Consider the following 23,963-nt stretch of genomic DNA (forward strand, 5'->3'; position numbering starts at 1 on the left):
TAGACTGTGGTTTAGCCTTTTACTTCCCAAACTCAGTAAATATTTGTATGAATAAACTCATTTAGCTCATCGAACAACTCATGAAAGAGGTTCTCGTATTAGGAAACTCTTTCTCAGAGACTTTAAGGTAGATTATGTCTACAGTTTCTCAGTTTAGTAAGTACCAGGCCTGGGATTTATGCTTAGGTCTTTCTGACTCTAGAACTCATTCTTGCCAGTGTGCCCTGATCCAGCTGTTTACATCTAATGGATTACATCTAATGGAGCAGCCCTGCTGCTTCCATGCAGGGCTTCTAAAATGCATGAGAGCCAGTTACTGGGAGAAGAAATGTAGATGTCTTTAAATTTGTTAACATTTGTGGTTATGAAGACAAAGTAAGAGTGTATGCTTTTTTTTTCTTTGGACTATGAGAGATAGACATCCTGTAGTTGTTCCATCACTGCCTTTAGAAAGTCAGGAATCTGAGGTTTGAATTTGACTTTGTCACCTAATGACCATGTACCCTTGGACAAGTCTTTAACTTCTCTAAGCCTCGGCTTGTTCTCTGGTAAAATGGGGTTAATCGTATCTAACTCTGTTATTTCCTGGAAGGATAATTTTAGGTAGTATCAGTACTGCTTTCATTTGAGGTTTCTTTTTATTCTTAATCTGTTACAATTTAGCCTTTTTTTTAAAAAAAAAAATCTTTTCTGGAGACAAAGTTGATAGAATTGAATGATTTCTACCCTTTCTCTGTGAACCCCATAAATCCTTCTTCTTAATCAGTTTGCTAGAAGCGTTCCATGCAATATGTATTAGCCAGCTTGGTTTCTTTCTAATTACTTACGGTGAACTTCATTTGTCACTTTGTCACTGTTGGGCCTGACATGGTATACCTGTGTGTTATTTGAGGTCTTACGGTGTAGATGACTTTCTTTTCCCCAGAATATTTCCAAACCTGTTCTTTTTTCCTTTTTTAAATCTAGTGTAGAATCTTCAGACATTCTGTAAGTCAGAGATAACCTTTTTCCTGGAATAAGCTCTCCTTTGTACCATGTTGTGCAGGAGGAACAGAACAGTTGGACTCAGATCCCTTATGGCTATCTTTCTGCATGTGCATAACAGACTGCACTGTTCTCCCCCAGTGACATGAAATCTTGGGGATGGTTGTCACAGGTAAGGCTGAGGTACAGGGAGAATAGAAGGAGATACAGGGCAGGAAAAAGAGAGGACTGTGCAATAGTAGAGCATAACCAACAAATCTCTCCCTTTCTCCACCTCTTGATTATTGTATTGTGAGCAGTGACTAGCATATCAGTAGTCAGAGTTGTAGTTTTAGATCCTAAAGGGACATAAATCAGTCAATTGTATAATGTAGAAATAAGAAAATGTAGTAAATAGTGATTTATTTTATCTAAAGTTACACAGCTAATAGTATAACAGGACTAGAACCCAGTTCTTTTGACTAAATCTGGTGTTTTTTTTGGTGACTGAGTCTTGCTCTGTTGCCCAGGCTGGAGTGCAGTGGCGTGATCTCGGCTCACTGCAACCTCCACCTCCTGGGTTCAAGTGGTTCTCTTGTCTCAGCCCCCCAAGTAGCTAGAACTACAGGGTGTGCCACCACACCTGGCTAATTTTTGTACTTTTAGTAGAGATGGGGTTTTACCATGTTGGCCAGGCTGGGCTTAAACTCCTGACCAGTGATCCATCTGCCTGGTATCCCAAAGTGCTGGGGTTACAGGCGTGAGCCACCGTGCCTGGCCAAGTCTAGAGTTATATCTGATAATAAAGCTTCTAGTGTTCACTCACAAATATTTGTTGTGCATGTGTTAAGGACACATGATAAATGTATACATGTCCTCAAATTTAATAATCAAGATAAGGAAATATACTAATATTAGTAGTACTAGGATGTATGTTAAATGAGGTAAGAGTGAAACAAAAGATGTAGGTCTTAAAAGCATTGTTTTTTAGAAAACTTATTTTTAATAACTTGTATTACAAAAATAATGCTTATTCACGATACAGATTCTAGACTATAATGACAAAACAATTAAAGTCACCTAAAATCCACCACTTAGAAATGTTTTTTTTCTTGTACATCTGTGTATATTTTTTCTAGTTACAAAAATGGGATTGTTATAAATAAACTTTCTGTAACCTGACTTGTAACATGGAGAACCAGGCTAAGAGAACTGAGGGTGGCTAGGAAGTTGTGAATGGCATATCACAGACCATGGTAGGACGATAGTGGAAAGGATGAATGAGCAAAGTTTAAGGGACAATTAAAGACCCAACTAGAATGGAGTTGATGTGTTGGAGAATCTGAATTTGAGTAGTTAAAGATTATTAGCTCATGGGTAGAAGGCAAATTATTGCCAGAATGGCAGGGCTTTTTTCCTGCCTCTGGCTGTAGTTTGTTTGAAGGTTATTTCAGTGGAAGAATTACCTTGTACACCCAAGCCAATGGTCTGGATTCCTGTTTTAACTAGAAATACTAGTGAGCTGCAGGATGTGGAGATAAGCTTCCTGATATCAACTAGACAATCATGACCAATCTGTTGAGTATTCTTGTTTCTGGAGGGAATCCTGATATAACTGAAAAAGTAGTGGATTTAGAAGTTTAAAGTCTCTGATATTTAGTAAGTAGCTGATTTTAGGCCAACCTCCTGGGCTCTCAGGAATACTATTTTGTATTGCTACTTCCTGCTGGTTGCGTGCTTTTAAGATCTGCAAATTTATATATTAATACAAAAATATTCTTCATAAATTTGGAAGAGCTGCATAAATTCAGTATAGTATTGATACTGATGGCAAAAATGAAATTTTGTTTCAGATGCTTTTTATCAGGTGGCTAGACTGTCTCTTAAAATAATTTGTCATGGTGACTAGTTAATAATACTGTATTGTATTCTTGAAAAATGCTGACAGTGGATGTTAAATGTTCTCTACACAAAAATGATAACTCTGTGAGGTGATACATATTTTAATTAGCTAGACTTAACTATTCCACAATGTGTATATACTCTAAGACATCATGTTGTACATGATAAATACAATTTATCAATTTGAAATAAATATGTTTTGAAAACAAATATGTCTAAATGTAGTTTTGAAGTGTAGATCTTTTTTTTTTGAGACGGAGTCTCGCTCTGTTTGTAGGCTGGAGTGCAGTGGCGTGATTGCTGCTCACTGCAACGTCTGCCTCCTACGTGCAAATGATTCTCCTGCCTCAGCCTCTCCAGTAGCTGGGACTACAGGCGTGTGCCACCATGCGCAGCTAATTTTTGTATTTTTAGTAGAGTCGAGGTTTCACCATGTTGGCCAGGATGGTCTCGATCTCTTGGCCTCGTGATCTACCTGCCTCAGCCGCCCAAAGTGCTGGATTACAGGCGTGAGCCACCGCGCCTGGCCTAAAGTGTAGATCTTTTGAAGAACACTTATTTCTTATGTGTTTAGCCTTGGGCCTTGAATATTGCTTTTGAAATCTAAAAGCTCACTCATGGGTAAATAGACTGTATTCTTGCAAGCATTTTTTTAAAAAGTGAGATGTAGTTATGCCTTCTTAAAAAAAAATGGGGAACTTTTGGTATTAGCGTGTGGGAGATAACTTGTGGTTTATGTTGTTTCAGGGAAAAGATGTGTGTAATGTAAAATAGATAAAATGGCCAATGATCTTTTTAATGGGTACTTGCCTTATGGATCTGACTTTGGGTATTTTCCATTTTCCATTTTCCATTGGGAGTCTTTTTCTTCTAAAATTCCACTGTTGCTATTTGTCTTAACCTTGTGTAGCCTTCTACATATATTCTGTTAGCTGAGGCTTTAAAAGGTTTGATCGTGGGCCCTTTGTGACTTTAGTCCTGACTCATCCTCCCAGGTTCTCCCTGGGAATGAGTAGATGAGATGAACAGAGGTGTGACTAGCCTTATTATTCCTTTCTAGGAGTCAGTTGGAACACGAGAGAACATTGAGTGAATGCCTTTTTGATCTCCTAGGTTCTCTTACCTCTTTGCCACAGTTCTTGCCCTATGTAGATTTGTGGGCCTATTTATTTCATCTTGCCATCCCTGAACTTGAATGTAGAGTATTAAAAGGGTTGACTGTTGCGTAGCCCTCAACCCACTGTTCTCCTCCTTCCTAATGGTTTCAGATAGAGTAAGCCTTTCTACTTCTGAAGGTAATTCGCTTAACCTCAAGAGTCTGGCTGCCTCAAGGGCATTTTGGAAGTATACTGCTTAGGAGTTAGCATTAACTGATTCCTGTCCTCTTTGGACCTGTAATCTTTCCTTGGTGGAGTCTGGGAGCTTCAGACATAACGTCTCTCCGTTATCTTGTCTGCTCAGTGTGTCACCTCACTGCTTCATGTAGTAGTAAATGCTGCCTTCACACATGGTTTGGTCCCATACTGCTTAGGGGTCTGCTTTAAATTCATAATTTTTTTTAGTGAACGAAGATGAAGTGAGTCATATTATTCTGTGTTAAAATACTATGAGGAAGGTATTTGGTACTAGTCTTTCAGTTCTAAACAGATAATTGGTGAAAGTAGTACATTGTATGTTTAGCGTCACTCTGTCCCCTCTGTTGACTAGAAAAGCAAGTAGGCATGAAGAAGATGAAAGTATCCAATGGACTCTCGAATGGTGCCTTAGCCCATGGAAAACTCGACTACCCCATCTATATCCCTTCCCCTAATGTCGGATTAATTCCTAATTATTCTTTAGGTCTCAGTTTAGATGTTAGTTTCTCTAGGAGTGCCACCTCTCAGTATGTCAAAGCCAGTTTTTCCTTCCAGAATTTGATGATAAAATTCTACTTACATATTGGTGGTATTCAGTCTCTGTATGCAGAGACATTCTGGGGCCTCTGAAAACAGGCTCTAATGTACCTTTCTAGCAATCTTTCCTGCTGTTTGTGTACCCTGGCTTCAGTGGAATTTCTCTTTTTCTTGTTCACTCTTTAATACATTTTCTTTGTATTTTCTGGCTTCCACTCCCTTGTTTATGCCATTCTCCTCCTTTGTAGTACCTTATTCTCTTCACCACTTTAGATGCTAATGACTTCTGGCTGCATGGCTGGTTTAGTCCAGTACTGCCCAGGGGGATAGCTTTAAACTCTTTTCCATCTTCAAGGCCCACCTGAAATTTCATTTCATACTCTGTGACATAGTTTTGTTTTTCTCTGGCTAACCCCGAGTGGCCTCTTTTCCTTTCTGTGTTGGTGGTGTTTATTGCCTATGGTTGTCCTTTTGCACCTACTTATTTACTGTTTTGTGACTGTTCTCTTGACTCTCTTGCCTGTGTGTTTGTTTTTTCTAGTTAACAGGAACATTAGATCACTGGAGACAGGGATTTTCATCTTCTGTTTCTTTATGTTCTTTACAGTTTATGCCCACAACAAAGTTTCTCAGTAAAAGGTTTATTTGCTCCTCACATTTTAGAGTATGAATCCTGGTGAGAGTGTTTTGAGATTTTTTCTTCTTTTTATTTAAGAAATTTCTCTAAGTATCCAATTGTGTTCTCTGTTTTACTGCTTGTATGTAATGGCTGACATTAAGGTATTGGGAAAATCTGTATGCAAGTAGCACAAGAAGCTTAGTAACTACAGGGTGTTTTGTGGCCCATGTCAGTACAAATTTCTGAAGATGCAGCATGGAATAAAATCCGATCCCCTCCCCTCCCCTCCCCTCCCCTCCCCTCCCCTCCCCTCCCCAGTGTCTTGCTCTGTTGCCCAGGCTGGAGTGCAGTGGCGTCATCTCAGCTCACTGCAGCCTGCATCTCCTGGGTTCTAGCAATTCTCCTACCTCAGCCTCACTAGTAGCTGGGATTACAGGTACCCGCCACCACGCCCAGCCAATTTTTGCATTTTTAGTAGACATGGGGTTTCACCACGTTGGCCATGCTGATCTCAAACTCCTGACCTTGGGTTATCTACCTGCCTTGACTTCCCAAAAGTGCTGGAATCACATGCACGAGCCACCACGCCTGGCCAAACAGATCTATTTCTTATAACTAATGCTTCAGGACGATTTTACTTCCAAGGTGTAAATAAAACCCCCAGGAAAAGGAATTGATTTTTTTTTAAAAGTATATATTGGGTGCCATATTTATTCAGAGATTAACTTTATTATGATCCTCTAGTGGCTTGAGTGAGAAATTGTCTCCTTGTTATATGGATAGAGAGCTATTTAAGAAAATCTCTTTAATTGATTTCTTTCTTAGAATTTAGATCATTTTCTGTGGAACAGCCTGAAAGTCACTAGGAATGATAACTAGTGATGAAAATGATATGAGGTATTCAGAGTCCTAGTTTTCTGCTATTAGAGATTAAAAGCCAGTCTCTGATATTTAATGGTTAGATGAACTGGTTTCCATGTTTACCTATTCATCACACTATTACAATGTAAAATGCAGATTACATTGATGTGTTTTTGCTTTTGTTTTTGTTTCTTTTTGTTTAGGTACAAAGAGGATGGTGAAGCTTTATTAGTTTTGCTTCCCTCAGAAAAAGCTATGGTGCAGCAGCTTCTTCAGAAGAAAGTACCTGTTAAGGAAATCAAGTAAGACCTACTTGTTGTCTTTATGTTTTTAGGAAAATGAGGGCATGAAATTGTTATGCTTAATTATGTGCACCTAATTCCCTCCTCCCCCTAATTTATTCAACTGCCTGGTTTGACTTTTATCAAAAGGCTCTTTTTAGAACAGTTTTAGGTTCACAGGAAAATTGAGAGGAAGATAGAATTCTCATATAGCCCATTCCCCGAACATGCACAGCCTCTGCCATTATCAACATCCCCCACCAGAGTACACCTGCTACAATTGATGAACCTACGTTGACGTTTTTCACCAAAGTCCATAGTTTACACTAGGGTTCATTCTTGGTGGTGTCCACTCTGTGTGCTTGCACAAATGTGTAATGATGCATATCTACCATTTTAATATCATATGGCATTTTCACTGCTCTAAAAATCCTGTGCTCTACCTGTTTATTCCTCTCCCCTCCCCCTGAACCTCTGACAACTACTGATCTTTTTAGTGTCTCCATAGGTTTCTTTCCAGAATGTCATATATTATAGTTGGAATTATATGGTACCTACCTAGCCTTTTCATATTGGCTTCTTTCACTTAGTAGTACGCATTTAAGGTTGTTTTGTTTTGACCTTGTTTATATAACCAACTATAGCCTGGTTATAGAAAGGACAGATTTGTATTGATTTTTTTTTTTTTTTTTTTCTTGAGGCAGAGTCTCACTCTGTCGACCGGGATGGAGTACTGTGGCCGGATCTCAGCTCACTGCAAGCTCCGCCTCCCGGGTTCACGCCATTCTCCTGCCTCAGCCTCCCGAGTAGCTGGGACTACAGGCGCCCGCCACCTCGCCCGGCTAGTTTTTGTATTTTTTAGTAGAGACGGGGTTTCACCGTGTTAGCCAGGATGGTCTCGATCTCCTGACCTCGTGATCCGCCCGTCTCGGCCTCCCAAAGTGCTGGGATTACAGGCTTGAGCCACCGCGCCCGGCGATTTGTATTGATTTTATGCACATAACCAGATTGCCATAAAAGCTAGTAAGTTGTCTGAATTCTGATGAGTCAAGGAGAATAAGGTGCTATATAAAGAATATCATTTATAGGTTACTAAATACAGGGTTAAAGATAGATCAGGAAAAGATCTTTTCATTCCCTTAATAAAAATATGTAAAATCACATCAGTAATATTAAAACCAAAAAGCCACAATTAGATTCTTGTCAGCAGTTCCCTTAATCTTACTTAAGTCTTACAGCCAGTGGATATTGGATTAACATTCAGCTTTCAAAGGTCTGAAGGACATCTTTTTTTTTTGAGACACCCAGACTGGAGTGCAGTGGCATGATCTCGGCTCACTGCAAGCTCCACCGCCTGGGTTCACGCCATTCTCCTGCCTCAGCCTCCTGAGTAGCTGGGACTACAGGCGCCCACCACCACACTCGGCTAATTTTTTGTATTTTTAGTAGAGACGAGGTTTCACCATGTGAGCCATGATGGTCTCAATCTCCTGACCTCGTGATCCACCCTCCTTGGCCTCCCAAAGTGCTGGGATTACAGGCGTGAGCCACCACGCCCGACCCTGAAGGACATCATAATTGCTTCCAAGTTCTGGCAGTTATGAGTAAAGCTGCTATAAACGTCCATGTGAAAGTTTTTGTGCAGACATAAGTTTTCAACTCCTTTGGGTAGATATTACCAAGGAGCATGATTGCTGGGCCAGATGGTAAGAATATGTTTCATTTTCTAATAAACTGCCAAACTGTCTTCCAAAGTGGTGACACCATTTTGAATTCCTGCCAGAGATGAATGAGAGTTCCTGTTGCTCCACATTCTTGCCAGCATTTGTAGATATTCTTTATCAGGGTGAGGAAATTGTCCTCTATTCCTAGTTTACTGAGTTAAAAAAAAAAAAAAAAAAGATCATGAGTGGGTATTGGATTTTGTAAAAAAAAAAAAAAAAAAAAAAAATTTTTTTATCTGATGAGATCATGCGATTTTGTTTTCCTTTTTTAGCCTGGTGATGTGATGGAGTACATTAAGGTCTTTTTTTTTTTTTTTTAATGTTAAACTAGCCTTGCATTCGTGGGATAAATGTCACTTGGTTATGATGTATAATTATTTCTGTACCTTGTTGGATTCAATTTGCTAATATTTTGTTAGATTTATACCTAAGTGTTTCATTTTTGGGAGTGCTAATAATGTAAATAGTATTGCTTTTAGTTTCAAATTCCACTTATTTATTGCTGGTAAATTGGTGTTTATAGTATTCTTTCTTTTCTTTCTTTCTTTTTATTTTAGACAGAGTCTTGCTCTGTTGTTCAGGCTGGAGTGCAGTCTTGCAATCTTGGCTCACTGCAACCTCTACCTCCTGTGTTCAGGCAATTCTCATGCCTCAGCCTCCCAAGAAGCTAGAACTACAGGCATGTGCCACCATGCCTGGCTAAACTTTGTATTTTTAGTAGAAATGGGGTCTTGCCATGTTGGCCAGGCTGGTCTTGAACTCTTGGCCTCAAGCAATCTGCCTGTCTTGGCCTTCCAAATTTGTTCATAGTAGTCTTTTTATCCTTTTGATGTCTGTGGGATTTGTAGTGATGTTCCCTTTTTCATTTGTGATAAAAACAGGAAAGTAATTAACTTTTGTATATTAATCTTCAATCTTGTAGTCTTGCTATAATTGCTTATTAGTCTAGTAGTTTCTTTGTCCATTCTTTTCGATTTCCTACATAGATGATCATGCATCTGTGAACAAAGCCAGTTTTCTTTCCTAATCAGTATGCCTTTTATTTCATTTTCTTGTCTTACTGCATTAATTAGGACTTCTAGAATGATGTTGGACAGCAGTGGTGAGAGGGAACATGTTGATCTTAGCAGGAGAGCTTCCAGTTTCTCAACATGAAGTATAATATTAGCAGTAGGTTTTTTTGTATTTGTTGAGGACTTTTGCATCTGTCATTGTGAGTGACATTGGTCTGTAATTTTTTCTCCCCTGTAATGTCTGTGTCTGGTTTTGGTATTAAAGTGATATTGGCCTCATAGAATGAGTTAGGAGGTATTCCCTTTGACTCTATCTTCTGAAAGAGATTATAGGAAATTGGTATTTCTTTCTTAAATGTTTGGTAGAATTTATGGGTGAGCCTATCTGGGCTTGGTGATTTCTGTTTTGGAAGGTTATAAATTATTGATTCAATTTCTTTAATAGATAGTAGCCTATTGAGAGTGTTTACTTCTTGTAAGATTTTGTCATTCAAGGAATTGGTCCATTTCATCTAGGTTATCAAATATGTGGGCATAGAGGTGTTCATAATCTTTTTATGCTTTTAATGTCCATGGGATTTGTAATGATATTCCTTCTTTCATTTCCAATAATAACTTGTGTCCTTTTGTTTTCTTAGTATGGTTATAGGCTTATGACTTCTTTTAGTTGTTTATTCTTTTTAAAGGACCAGCTCGTGATTTAATTTTTTCCCCCTACTGATTTCCTGTTTTCAATTTCAGTCATTTCTACTCTAGTTCTTATTTCTTCTGCTTGCTTTTGATTTAATTTACCCCTTTTCTGTTTCCCAAGTTTGAACTGTAGATGATTTATTTTTAGGTACTTTCTTTCTAATACAGTCATATGTTGCTTAATTATGGGAATAAGTTTGAGAAAGGGATCATTAATTTTATCCTTGTATAAACATCATAGACTACACTTACACAAACCTAGATGGTATAGCTTACTACATACCTAGGTTATATGGTATAGCCTATTGCATTTAGGCTACAAACCTGTACAGCATTAATACTGTACATGCTGTACACTGAATACTGTGGGCAATTTAACACAATGGTAGGTGTATATCTAAGCATGTCTAAACATAGAAAAGGCACAGTAAAAATACAGTTTAAAAGATAAAAAGCATACCTGCATAGGGCACTTACCACAGTGCTTGCAGGACTGGAAGTTGCTCTGGGTGTCAGTGAGTGGTGCGTGAATGTGAAGTTAGCACGTTACTGTGTACAACTGTAGACTTGGTAAACACCGTACACGTAGGCTACACTAAACTTTTTTTCTTCAGTAACTAACCTTAGCTTGCTGTAACTTTTTTAATTTTACAAACTTTTAGCTTCTTGATTCTTTTGTAATTACACTTAGCTTAAAGCCCACATTATACAGCTATACAGAAATACTTTCTTTATATCCTTACTCTACAAGCTTTTTTTTTGTTTAAATATTTGTTTTCCCTTAAAACTTTTTTGTTAAGAATGGAGACACAAACACATGAGCCTAGGCCTACACAGGGTCAGGATCATTAATATCACTGTCTTTCATTTTCACATCGTCCCACTAGAAGGCCTTTAGGGGCAATAACACACATGGAGCTGTCATCATTTGTGATAACAATGCCTCCTTCTGCAGTACTTCCTGAAGGACCTGCCTGAGGGTGTTTTTATAAGTAGAAGGAAAATACTGTAAAATAGTAAAAAGTATAGTGAATAAATCAGTAATAGTTGTTTTATCATTTTCAAGTATTATATACCATGTGTAATTGTAAGTGCCATACTTTTATATGTCTGGCAGTGCAGTGTGTTTGCCTACACCAGCATCACCATAAACATGTGAATAATGTATTGCCCTATAGTGTTATGATGGCTGCGACATCACTAGGTGATAGAAATTTTTCAGCTTCACTGGCACACTGCAGCCTCAGCCTCCCAGGCTTAAGTGAGCCTCCCGAGTAGCCTGTGCCACCATGCCTGGCTAATTTGTTTTATTGTTAGTAGAGACAAGGTCTCCCTATGTTGCTGAGGCAGATCTCAAACTCCTGAGCTCAGGCAGTCTTCCTGCCTTGGCCTCCCAAAGTGCTAGAATTACAGGTGTGAGCCATTGCTCCTGGCCATTGTTACAGTCTTATGAGACCACTGTTGTATATGCAGTCCATCACTGACTGACATATCATTATGTGGCCCATGACTGTATATGCATTCAGTGCTATAAATTTCCCTCGTAAGTACTGCTCTTGTTGCATTCCACAAATTTTGCTAAGTTATTTTCATTTTTATTTAATTCAAGAGAAATTTTAAAATACTTTGTTTTGACTTGTGTTATTTAGAGGTATGTTTAATCTCCATGTATTTTAGAATTTTCCAGTTACCTCTCTACTATTTCTATGTTATGTTATGTTATGTTATATTATGTTATGTTATGACAGAGTGTTGCTGTGTCACCCGGGCTGGAGTGCAGTGGCACAATCTTGGCTCACTGCAACCTCCACCTCCTGGGTTCAAGTGGTTCTCCTGCCTAAGCCTCCCATGTAGCTGGGATTACAGACATGGGCCACCATGCCCAGCTAATTTTTGTATTTTTAGTAGAGATGGGGTTTCGCCATGTTGGCCAGGCTGGTTTCGAACTCCTGACCCCAGGTGATCTGCCCACCTCAGCCTCCCAAAGTACTGAGATTACAGGTGTGAGCCATTGCCCCTGGCCTCTCTTATTTCTAGTTTAATTCCATTGTGGTGTGAAAGCAGATATTGTATGATTTATATTCTTTTAATTTTGTTAAGATGTGTTTTATGGCCCAGAATGTGTTTTATTTTGGTGAATGTTCCATGTGAGCTTGAGAAGATGTGTACTATGTTGTTGGATAAAGTAGTCTCTAGATGTCTATTGTGTCCAGTTGATTGATGGTATTGTTGAGTTCAACTGTGTTCTTACTGACACTTTCTGCCTGCTGGATTTGTCTATTCCTGGTAGAAGGATGTTGAAGTCTCTAATTATAACAGTGGATTCATCTTTCTGGTTGCAATTTTATCAGTATTTGTCTCACATAGTTTGATGCTCTATTGTTAGGAGCCTATACATTAAGGATTGTTGCCTTTTTGGAGAATTGACTTCTTTATCATGATGTCATGCCAGTTATCCCTGAGAAGTTTCTTGCTTGGAAGTCTGCTCTGACATTAATATAGCTGTTTTTGCTTTCTTTTGATTAGTGTTAGCATGATACATTTTTATCAAACCACTTTTATTAATTTTTGTGTCTTTATAGTGAAAGTTGGTTTATTGTAGATGACATATAGTTGGGTCTTGTTTTTTGATCCACTCTGATAACATCTCTTTTAACTGAAGCATTTAGGCTATTGATGTTGAAAGTGATTATTGATATAGTTGGATGAATATCTAATGTATTCGTTACTGTTTTTTGTTTGTTGCCCTGTTCTTCTTTCGTCTCCTCTCTTTCCGCCTCTTGTGATTCTGAGCATTTTATGATTGCTTTCTCTCCTTAGCATACCAGTTTGTGTTTTTTCTTTTTCACTTTTTTTTAGTGATTGCTCTAATGTTTTTGCAATATACGTTTACAAGTAATCCAAGCCCATTTTGAAATAATGACATAATGCTACAGGACTTCACAGGTAGTGTGAGTACCTTATAATTCTGATTTGTGTGAGTACCTTATAATTCTGATTTATCCCTCTTGTCCCTTGTATCATTGATGTCATTCATTTCACTTATGTAAAGCATACATAAGCGTATACACATAAATATACATAATTAAACACGCTGGGGCTATTAATTTGAAAAAACAGATTAAGAATAAGAAAAATTTTATTTTACCATCATTTATTCCTTTGATGTGCTCTTCCTTTGTTATGAAGATCTGAGTTTCTGACTTACGTTATTTTTTTCTCTCTAAATAACTTTTAAACATATTTTGCAAGGCAATTCTACTGGACATAAATTTTGTCAATTTTTGTCTGAAAAAGTGTTTCTCTTTCACTTTTGAAGGATAATTTTGTGAGGTACAGAGTTCTAGGCTGGTGGTTTTTCTCTGTCAACACTTTAAATATTTCATTCCACTCTCTCCTTGCTTGCATGGTATCTGAGAAATCAGGTGTAGTTCCTGTCTTTGTTCCTCTATAGGTAAGGTGCCCCCCCGCCCACTTCTTTCAGGATTAAAAAAATATTTAATTTTCTGTAGTTTGACAATGATATGCCTAGGTATAGTCTCAGTCTTTCTCTTTTTCCCTCTGTCTCTCCCCCTCTCACTTGGGCATTTATCCTGCGTAGAGATTTCTGGGCTCTTGGATCTGTGGTTTGGTGTTTGACATTAATTTGGGGGAAATTCTGAGTTATTACTGTTTGAAGCATTGCTTCTGTTTCTGTTCTCTTTCTGATACTCCCATCATGCATATGTTCACTTTTCGTAGTTGTTCCGTAGTCATTGAAGTTCTGTTGTGTTGTTTTCAGTCAGGTTTGGAGGTTTTTATCAAGTTCAGCGATTCTTTCCTCAGGTGTGTCCAATCTAGTAATAAACCTATCAAAGGTATTAGTCATTTCTGTTGCAGTTCTTTTTGTTCTCTCACATTTCTTTTTGGTTCTTTCTTAGAATTTCCATCTCTCTGATTATGTTTCTCATCTGTGCGTGCTGCCTGTTTTATCTGTTAGAATCCTTAACATATGAGTCACTGTTATTTTAAATTATATTTCTGGCCTAATACTTCCAGTATCCCTGCCATGTCTGGTTATGATGCTTTACTCTGTCTCTTCAAATTATGTTTTTTGCTTTTAGTATGCCTTGTAATTTTTTTCATGATAGATATGATGTACCAGGTATTATAAAAAGAATTGCTGTCAATAGGCCTTTAGTGATGTTAGTGTTGCGGTGGTAAGGTGTGAGGCAGTGGGGGCTGTGGCGGAAGCATTCCTAACAGCTATAGTAGGTCTCAGTCTTTTAGTGAGCCTATGCCTCTGGACTGTGAAGTTTACAAATTCTTTTCAGTCTCTGCCTTCCCACCACGCCAACTTAAGTGGGAAAGGATGGCTAGAGTTGGGCATTTCCCTCCCCCAAGGTCAGTTAGGCTCAGATAAAACCCTAGGAAGCTTGGCTCTCATTAATAAGGCCCACCCTCAGGAGAAACTAGTTAAGAGCAGAGTGCTGAGGCATATTTCAGAGTGGTTCATTTTCCACTTGTTTTGCTGAAAGCATGCGGGAATTTTTCTGATATTTACGGTGAGAACTTACTTGAGCTCCTGGGGTAAAACTCATGTGTGTGGGGCTGCCCTATGAATGGGTCCTCCTGGAGTTTTTACTTCTCAGACTTGTTCACACCGAGGCTCCAGCAGGTTTTATCAATTACAGTTGAGGGTCTCCCACCCAGGCACTGGCTCCCCGTGTTGTTTCTGCTCATGACTCAGCTGAAGTAAGCGGTGACTCCCTGTACTCACCTCTCTCTTTCCTGTGTAGGGGACTGTGGTTTGTCCTGTGTCCTCCATATTTATCATGGATAAAAGAAGAGTTGTTGATTTCTTTTTTTTCCAGTCTGTTCTACTTTTTACTTGTTGTTGTGATGGAGTGATGACTTCCAACCTCCATCCATAGGGTACTGGATATCAGAAGTCTGACTCTTTTTTTTGTTTTTCTAAAGTCTTAAATGGCCTTTTCTGAAGACTATTAGTGGAGAAAATGAGATGGAGAACTTGTTAACTTCAGGAAGCACTGCTGATTGAAAGAATTAAACCTCTTGGATGGAATTACTTTTGGGGTTGTCTATCCATCTCAGAGAGTTGTGCTGTCCTGTCTCTAAGGATGTGTACATTCAGCATCAGTGAAATCCATCAGAATCTTACTTGTACTGGGGCTATTGAAACACCCTGGCTTGATTTGCCTAAAAATAATTTGGAGAGCGGTTAGATTCAGGGAGGAGTGTTGAGGTTGTAGAAGAGACAAAATTGACTATGACTTGGTAATTGTTGAAGCTGAGTGAAAGTCTCTACCTTTTCTTTTGTGTATTTTGAAATTTTTTATAATAAAAATAAGTGAAAACAGTCATGGCTGGGCACGGTGGCTCATGCCTGTAATCCCAGCACTTTGGGAGGCTGAGGCGGGCGGATCACGAGGCCAGGAGATCGAGACCATACTGGTGAACACGGTCAAACCTCGTCTCTACTAAAAATACAAAAAAATTAGCCGGGCGTGGTGGCAGGCGCCTGTAGTCCCAGCTACCCAGGAGGCTGGAGAATGGCGTGAACCTGAGAGGCAGAGCTTGCAGTGAGCTGAGATCGCACCACTTCACTCCAGCCTGGGCAACAGAGCAAGACTATGTCTCAAAAAACAAAAGAAAACAAACAAACAAAAAAACACACACAATCTTACCTGCCACCACCTATCACCATCCTGGCCTGAACAATGTGGTTCAGCCTAAAATCAGGGAAACAGTGAGGTCTCTTGTGAAGCCTAGACCTCCGTAACATTTTTTTTTCTTTTCCTGTAGCTTCTCTGGGCAGAGTTAAATATCATCTCTGTTATAGTATACCTAATTTCTAAATAAGGAAATCGCTGCAGTCTTTGGCTACTTGTTTATTACTTGAAATTGATTTTATGATATTTGACTGAAACGAATATTTATAAAAATGACATTAGGGCTAGGCATGGTGGCTCACACCTGTAACTCAGCACTTTGGGAATCCAAGGCAGAAGGATTGCTTGAGGCCAGGAGTTCCAGACCAGCCAGGGCAAAACAGTGAGACCCTGTCTCTACAAAAAAAAAAAAAAAAAACAAACAGACTAGCCAGGCATGTTGGTGCAAGCCTATAGTCCAGCTACTTGAGAAGCTGAGATGTGAGAGGGTCATTTGAGTCCAGGAGTTCAAGGTTACAGTGAGCTGTGATTTTACCACTACACTCCAGCCTCACTGAGGGAACAGGGTGAGACCTCTTAAAAAAAAATTAAATCATTTATTCCATTTCATATAGAATGGATCTCTCGTGGGAGACTACCTTCTGTCTGTTAAGTAGCCAATGCTAACTGTGGTGTTAATCCAAGTATCTCACTCAGCATGGGATGTTTAGAGAAACTGTCTGACATGTCATTTCTTTTCTCCCGTGTTATTCATAGTAGGTAAGAGTGTCAAACTTGTGTCTAGCTTAATTTCCATCTAATCTGATTCATAGATGAGAAACAGTTATACATTTAAAAATACTGAGGAAAATGCTGCTTACTATTTTTAGTCTCCAACTTTGAGATACCTTATTTTAACCTTCATCTTTTTGTTACAAAGAATCAATCCAGAAAAACTTATAGATGTCTTATTTTAATCTTTATCTTTTTGTTACAAAGAATCAATCCAGAAAAACTTATAGATGTCCAGAAAAAATTGGAATCTTTTCTAGCTCAAGATCGAGATTTAAAAGAAAGAGCTCAAAGGGTAAGTCATTTTTCAATTGGATACTTTCATTGAATGGAAAACAATAAAGTTTATCATTTTCTGCTACTTCTCGGTTGCATGTTTGTGCTTCAGATATTCAAGAAGTGTAATTTGCTGATAGATAACTTTAACATATATATATATATATATATATATATATATATATATATATGTAATTTTTTTTTTTTTTTGAGACAGAGTCTCACTTTGTAGCCCAAGCTGGAGTGCAGTGGCATGATCTCAGCTCACTACAACCTCTGCCTCCTAGGCTCAAGTGATTCTTGTGCCTTAGCCTCCTGAGTAGCTGGGACTACAGGTGTGTGCCACCACCACACCTGGCTACTTTTTTGTATATTAGTAGAGACTGGGTTTCTCCATGTTGCCCAGAGTGGTCTGGAACTTCTGAACTCAGGTGATCCACCCGCCTCGGCCTTCCAAAGTGCTAGGATTACAGGCATGAGCCACTATGGCCAGTCTAGCTTATTCTTCAGAATTTTGAAAAATATTTTTTATGTATTGATGGGGAACGTCATCTTTAGTTTTGTTGAAGACATATGGAAAATCCTCTCAAATGTGATTTTTTGGATGCACAGTAGCCTGATTTCTAATACTTGATAACATTATTAAGTTTTATTTCTTTTGTAAAATTGCTGTAACTCCTGATTGTACTTTCTTGACTGTGAGATTAGTATTTTCCTACATTAGACTGAATTTCTAGAAAGCATAGAACTCTAGCAAAATTATCTTCAGAAATGAGATTTTAACCTATGAATATGACTTAATGTTCCCCAATTACATCTCTGGACTTAAAGATCTTGGTTAGCAGATACATAAAGAAGTCAATCTTTAGTTTTATTTTTCTTTTTTTGAGACGGAGTCTCGCTCTGTCGCCCAGGCTGGAGTGCAGTGGCCGGATCTCAGCTCACTGCAAGCTCCGCCTCCCGGGTTCCCGCCATTCTCCTGCCTCAGCCTCCCGAGTAGCTGGGACTACAGGTGCCCGCCACCTCGCCTGGCTAGTTTTTTGTATTTTTTAGTAGAGACGGGGTTTCACCGGGTTAGCCAGGATGGTCTCGATCTCCTGACTTCATGATCTGCCCGTCTCGGCCTCCCAAAGTGCTGGGATTACAGGCTTGAGCCACCGCGTCCGGCAGTTTTATTTTTCTTAATTGATAAATCATATTTCTGGTATGTAACATATTTTGAAACAAATAGACATTGTGTAATTGCTAAATGAAGCTAACTAGCGTAGGTATTACCTCACATACTTGTGGTGAGAAATCTATTTTAGTTAAACTTTTTTTTTGTTTTTTTTTTTTAAAGTTTTTTAGAATATCCCACAGTAGATTCTTTGGTAAAGGAAGATGTGAAGTTATTTTTCACTGTGCTTTCCAATCTATCTAATCTTTGAATTAACAGATATTTGAGTCTCTATCATTTTCACCTGTCCTTTACTGCCATTTATTGCATTTACAAGATCTTTGCATCTCCCATAACATATCAACAATGAGCCAGAGAGTAGGAACTCAGAGGTTGGATTCTATTTCAGCAGATAGATGAGGTGGGAGGAAGAAAATAAAGAAGAGTTATAGAAAGCTCACCCTAAGTTGATGGAGTAGCCTGAGCAGAAAAACATTCAATAGTTAGGCTTTTATGTGATGGTTTTGAAACTGTTATTCCTGGCAAAGAAGTAAGTTTGTTTGTTTGTTTGTTTGTGTTTGATACAGAGTTTTGCTTTTGTTGCCCAGGCTGGAGTGCAATGGCATGATTTCAGCTCACTGCAACCTCCACCTCCTGGGTTCAAGTGATTCTCCTGCCTCAGCCACCTCAGTAGCTGGGATTACAGGCACCCGCCACCACGCCGGGCTAATTTTTTGTATTTTTAGTGGAGACGGGGTTTCACCATGTTGGCCAGGCTGGTCTCAGAACTCTTGGTCTCAAGTGATCTGCCTGCCTCGGCCTCCCAAAGTGCTGGTGTTACAAGCGTGAGCCATTGCGCCCAGCCAGAAGTAAGTTTTATTTAAAGAAGAGATCTTAAATTTTTTGCTAACTTATTTTATATTTTAGCAAATTATCATTGGTGTGTTTAGAATAACATTAATGATGAGGCTAAAATTTGAGTGCTTACTGTGTGCCAGGTACTTAGTTATGACAAAACTGTTTTACATGCATTGTCACCTAATCTTCCTGACAACCAATGAGGTAGGTGGTATTGATTTGACTGTACAGATGGATAAATGCTAGCTTGAAAATTAAAAAATGTCTAGGATGACTGGGTGCGGTGGCTCACGCCTATAATCACAGCACTTTGGGAGGCTGAGATGGGTGGATCACTTGAGGCCAGGAGTTTGAGACCAGCCAGGCCAACATGGTGAAACCCTGTCTCTACTAAAAACAACAACAAGAAAATTAGCTGGGTGTGGTGGTGCACGCCTGTAATCCCAGCTACTTGGGTGGCTGAGGCATGACAATTGCTTGAACCCTGGAAGCAGAGGTTGTAGTGAGCCGAGATTGTGCCATTGCACTGCAGCCTGGGCTACAGAGTGAGTTTCTGTCTTAAAAAAAAAAAAAAAAGGCCGGGCACGGTGGCTCAAGCCTGTAATCCCAGCACTTTGGGAGGCCGAGACGGGCCGATCACGAGGTCAGGAGATCAAGACCATCCTGGCTAACCCGGTGAAACCCCGTCTCTACTAAAAAATACAAAAAACTAGCCGGGTGAGGTGGCGGGCGCCTGTAGTCCCAGCTACTCGGGAGGCTGAGGCAGGAGAATGGCGTGAACCCGGGAAGCGGAACTTGCAGTGAGCTGAGATCCGGCCACTGTACTCCAGCCTGGGCGACAGAGCGAGACTCCGTCTCAAAAAAAAAAGAAAAAAAAAAAATTGTCTAGGGTAACAGTTATTAAGTGGAAGACCTGAGACTGAAATCCAGGTCTCGGCTAGCTTTCTTGAGACCTACTGTGTTATGTCAGGAGAAATTCATTCCAAAATATGAGAGCATCAAATAGTAAGCTATGCCATGTTGGACTTCTATAAGCTTACTTTACCTTGAGAACCTTTTCATTAAAGGATCTTCAAACAAATTGTTAATATTCATTTTTCTTAAAAATTTTGGGCATGCAAACGTGTGCATGTTTTTTCTAGCCAACAGCCTTCAAACTTGCAGTTAAAATCTTCTAGGAGCTTTGGAGGTAGTACACACATTTAAAATATTAGATTAATTTTGGTATGTCATGACTTACTGCAGGCCTAGGAGGTCATTCAGTTATCTATCAGAAAATATGAAACATTGGAAAGATGTTGTTTCACTCGTTTGTGCATACAATAGATGAGTCTTCCAGAACACTGATTATAGAAAAGCACTTTGAAATAAATGATGTGGTTTATTGGTTGTCACGCATGGTTTAACAGAATGGCTAACTGTGTTGCCAGCAGCAGCAAGCTATCTAGTTTCATAGAAGTGATTTTCTAGGTTTTGATTATAATCTGGATAGAATAAAAGTGATAAGCAACTGAGGTGGTTGCTTGTGGATGATTGTAGGGAAAAAATTATTTTTAAACTGGTGTCATTCATTGTTTTTTATGCCCATGGAGATAGAAAATGGTTTGGAGATTAGTTGGGTAGAAAGGATTTTTGTAAAGCTAGATAAAATGTGAAGTTTAGGAAGTATGCAAACAGGAACTAAATATACTTTACAAAAGTCAACTTAAAAATAAAAAATTACCTACTTGTGTTTTGTTACCTGTTTATTTGACGAACTGATAAAGGATCAGGACCCTGTTTATATTCTGGTTTTTGTAACTCTAGTATGAAGATAGTTTTTGTTTGTTTGTTTTTTTTTAAAACAGGAACAGAAGAAAATATTCCAAGTTAATGATGAATTACTTGAAATCATAAAAAGGAAAAGCTTTAGCAATAAAGTTTTTCCTGACATGGTTTTATTAAATCTCAATATGTAAAATTTTATTTCATTGAAAAACTTATCTTTTGACACAATAAAAAAATTATCACTAACTAGCATTTGTTACTATATTCTAGAAGATATGCTAGGTATCTACGTGCATTTTTCTGATTTTATTCTCGTAACACTCTAAGTAGAAGGTAATGTATCTCTTTTTTGATAGATGAGGATACTGACATGTAGAGAAATAAGAAATTTGCTCAGTAAGAGTTTGAGCTCTGAATAGATTCCAAATCTAGATTATTCCAAAGCCTATATTTTCCCAACGGTGTACCTTATTGTAATGGAATTATACTGACTTTTAGAGTAGCTTTTTGGAAAGAAGATATTCTGGGTTAGGTTGGCTTTATGAAACCAAATGCAAAGTTTTTTTCTAATATTACAATTCTAAAAGGTAGGTTTTCATGTGTGTATGGAATGGAGATAGACTGAACTGTTTTGTGGTTTTTCAGTACTATTGAATTTATCCCATTGGTTAATTTTCTTATATTTTAGTCTAAACTCATTTTTAATTGCTATTATATTGTACTTTTCAAACTCTTAATTTACAGTGTTTTGTCTCCTATATACGATCGGTATATCTGATGAAGGATAAAGAAGTATTTGATGTGAGCAAGTTACCTATACCTGAATATGCCCTGTAAGTATTCATAATATAGTTGTAATAGTGAATCCTCAAAGTTAGAGGGAATTAATTAATTAATTAATTTAGAGATGAGATCTTGCTATGTTGCCCTGCCTCGTCTCAAACTCCTGGGCTCAAGCAATCCACCCACCTCAACTTCTTGAAGTGCTAGGATTACAGGCGTAAGGCACCACACCCGGCCAGAAAGAATTTGTCAGAGAAACCTGGTTCTCTGAGATTCTTAGTTTAAACCACTCTACCTTATGTTAAACGAATCTGTTTGTTAAAGATTCGCAGTGGAAAAGATGAAATCAGCCTGGCAGAAAATTCGTTCAGTGTTCAGTTCTTATTATCAGGAAGCAGTTTGTTATTTGTAGGTATCAATTCCTTAAAGTGACATTGGCTCTTTCCTATAGTTTGATCTCAAAGGAGATGGAGAGCAACCAATAAGCATTCTTTGAAATCTTTGTGTCTTCTGTAGTTCTCTTGTTCTCTGAAACTCTTGCCTGGATTACCATAGACATTCTGTGCTTTGGATGTGAGTCTCTTTTGCTGATTCTTCTTAAGTTAGGTTGTTTTCCTCTATTGCTTACTGCCTGAATATTCCTCCTGTCTTGGTGTTTCTTACAGGTACTAACAGTTACTATGGCAAGATGCCCCTTTTTTGGTAACTGAGGTTACTATTGTATGAAACAGAATGGTTGGTTTCGTTTTGGCTTAGTATTTGAGGGATTTTTTTGGGGGATGAGACAAGGTCTTACTCTGTCACCCAGGCCATAGTGCAGTGGTGTGATCATGGCTCACTGCATCCTTGACATCCCAGGCTTGGGTGATCCTCTCATCTCAGCCTCCTGAGTAGCTGGGATTACAGGTGTATACTACCATGTCTGGGTAGTCTTTTTGTATTTTTTGTAGAGACAAGGTTTTGCCATGTTGCCCAGGCTGGTTTCAAACTCCTGGGCTCAAGTGATCCCCCCGCCTCAGCCTTCCAAAGTGCTGGCATTACAGGTATGAGTCACTGCGCCTGGCCAGGTTTTTTGTTTTAACCTTTTGACCTATAAAGGAGGAATGTTTATTCTTCAGTGGGCTCCTACCTGTGGGAGTGGTAAAAACATTGACATAATCTTACGGAAGCACCTTTGAGATAATCATACTTTGAATATCAGCATGAAATTTCACAGACTATGGTGAAATATGTGATTATAAGGCAAGGTCTGTATGTTTGGCTTGCTGTTAGGAATTTGAGTACCTTTACCTTTAAATTGAGTCTAACTACAACATATATCTGAGTGAGCTGCTGTTTTCTATTCTTTGTTAGACTGTATGTTTACCATAACAGGTAATATGTTAGTTACTACATTTTTGAACCTTTTAAATTGCTTTATAGCAATGTAGGGCTGCCAGCTTTCCATTTAAGTGATAGATGGAAAACCATGTGCCATGGATAACATGTTGTTTTTTGCTCATGTTTATATACCAGTTCCTAGTTTTATTATTTCTGAATATGATCCATGGCTTAGGTTATTAGCTGACTTTTGGCTCCCTGTGAATTTTTGTCCTGGTTTTCTGACTTGACCTACCTGGGATATTAGCAGATAGGAAAGGCACAGGTCTTTAATAGTGTAGGCCATATTTAGGGTACCATTTGTTGCAATAGATTCCAGTAAATTTTATCTATTGGTAGTTGATGACTTTTGCTTTTTGTGGTGCTTAGAGAAGGCAGAAAATTAACTTTGAGAACAGATTTTAGTATAGTTGAATTTGGTATTTTAATTTTTGTAGATAGTTAGCTGTGTAGTTTCCTTGAGGTGTGTGATTTCCTTTAGAAGCCTTTGATACCTAAAGCAGTGCCATTTAAGATATGTTAAAGGTTTTAAAGTTTTACTAAAGAAACATGTTTTGAATACCTAATATGTGCAAATCATTGTACTATATGTTAAATTGTAGATGTATAAGATGTACTGCTACCTTCAAGAAACTCAGTTTTAGTAGCTGAGAGAGACATAAAAATGTAAGTGCAATACATTGAGAGAAATTATCTGGATGAGTTCATGATCCTAACCCTAACAGTAGTGATGGTGATGACATTAAGTTCTCAATAGTTGTCTATATGCCAGGCACTAGTTTTAAGTGCATTACATCTGTCAACTAATTTATTCTTAAAACAACCCTGTGAGGCAGGTACTCTTAGCATCCTGTTTTGCAAATGGGAAAGCTCCTGTATAGAAAGATTAAATCATATTCCTGAGATCTTACAGCTAGTAAGTGGAAGCCAGATTTTGAACCTCAGCAGTCTTACTTTTGAATCCATGCTTCTCAACATTACATCTCTCAGTTTCTTTGAACCATGTCAGATAGGAAAAGAACAGTGGATTCATGTTATGATGTTACTGTTTATTCAGAGCAATCCTTGATAAAATCTAGGATTTTATTTCTCATCGATCAGTGAGAACTTAATGAAAGCTATTAGCTTTGATCCAAGCTGGGAAAGACATGATATTAAATTGAATATTGATCATTGATGGAGAAAACAAGATTTTTTAATTTCTTTTTTTGGTGTTTGGTTTATAAAATCCATTTTTATAGCAATGATTATGCCATATTCTGTTTCAGGAAGGGAGATGGGGACCACATTCTAGTTCTTTCTCTGTAGAGAATTGTGTTTTGTCCTTTCATGGTCATGTCTTCTCTGGTTTATTT

At 38.4% G+C, this 23,963-nt stretch overlaps 1 protein-coding gene across 1 annotated transcript in view; it reads left to right on the forward strand.

Annotated features, from left to right (window-relative positions):
- The window catches only part of DDX10 (DEAD-box helicase 10), a 278,514-nt gene that overhangs the window by 35,355 nt on the left and 219,196 nt on the right, over positions 1-23,963 (forward strand). Inside the window, exons 10-12 of the mRNA XM_023208194.1 lie at positions 6,441-6,539; positions 16,596-16,683; positions 21,190-21,278. Of these exons, the coding sequence (XP_023063962.1) occupies positions 6,441-6,539; positions 16,596-16,683; positions 21,190-21,278 (276 nt within the window). The remainder of the gene's footprint in view (positions 1-6,440; positions 6,540-16,595; positions 16,684-21,189; positions 21,279-23,963) is intronic.

This window comes from Piliocolobus tephrosceles, chromosome 13 (genome assembly GCF_002776525.5).
Source record: "Piliocolobus tephrosceles isolate RC106 chromosome 13, ASM277652v3, whole genome shotgun sequence".
NCBI classification, from domain to species: domain Eukaryota; kingdom Metazoa; phylum Chordata; class Mammalia; order Primates; family Cercopithecidae; genus Piliocolobus; species Piliocolobus tephrosceles.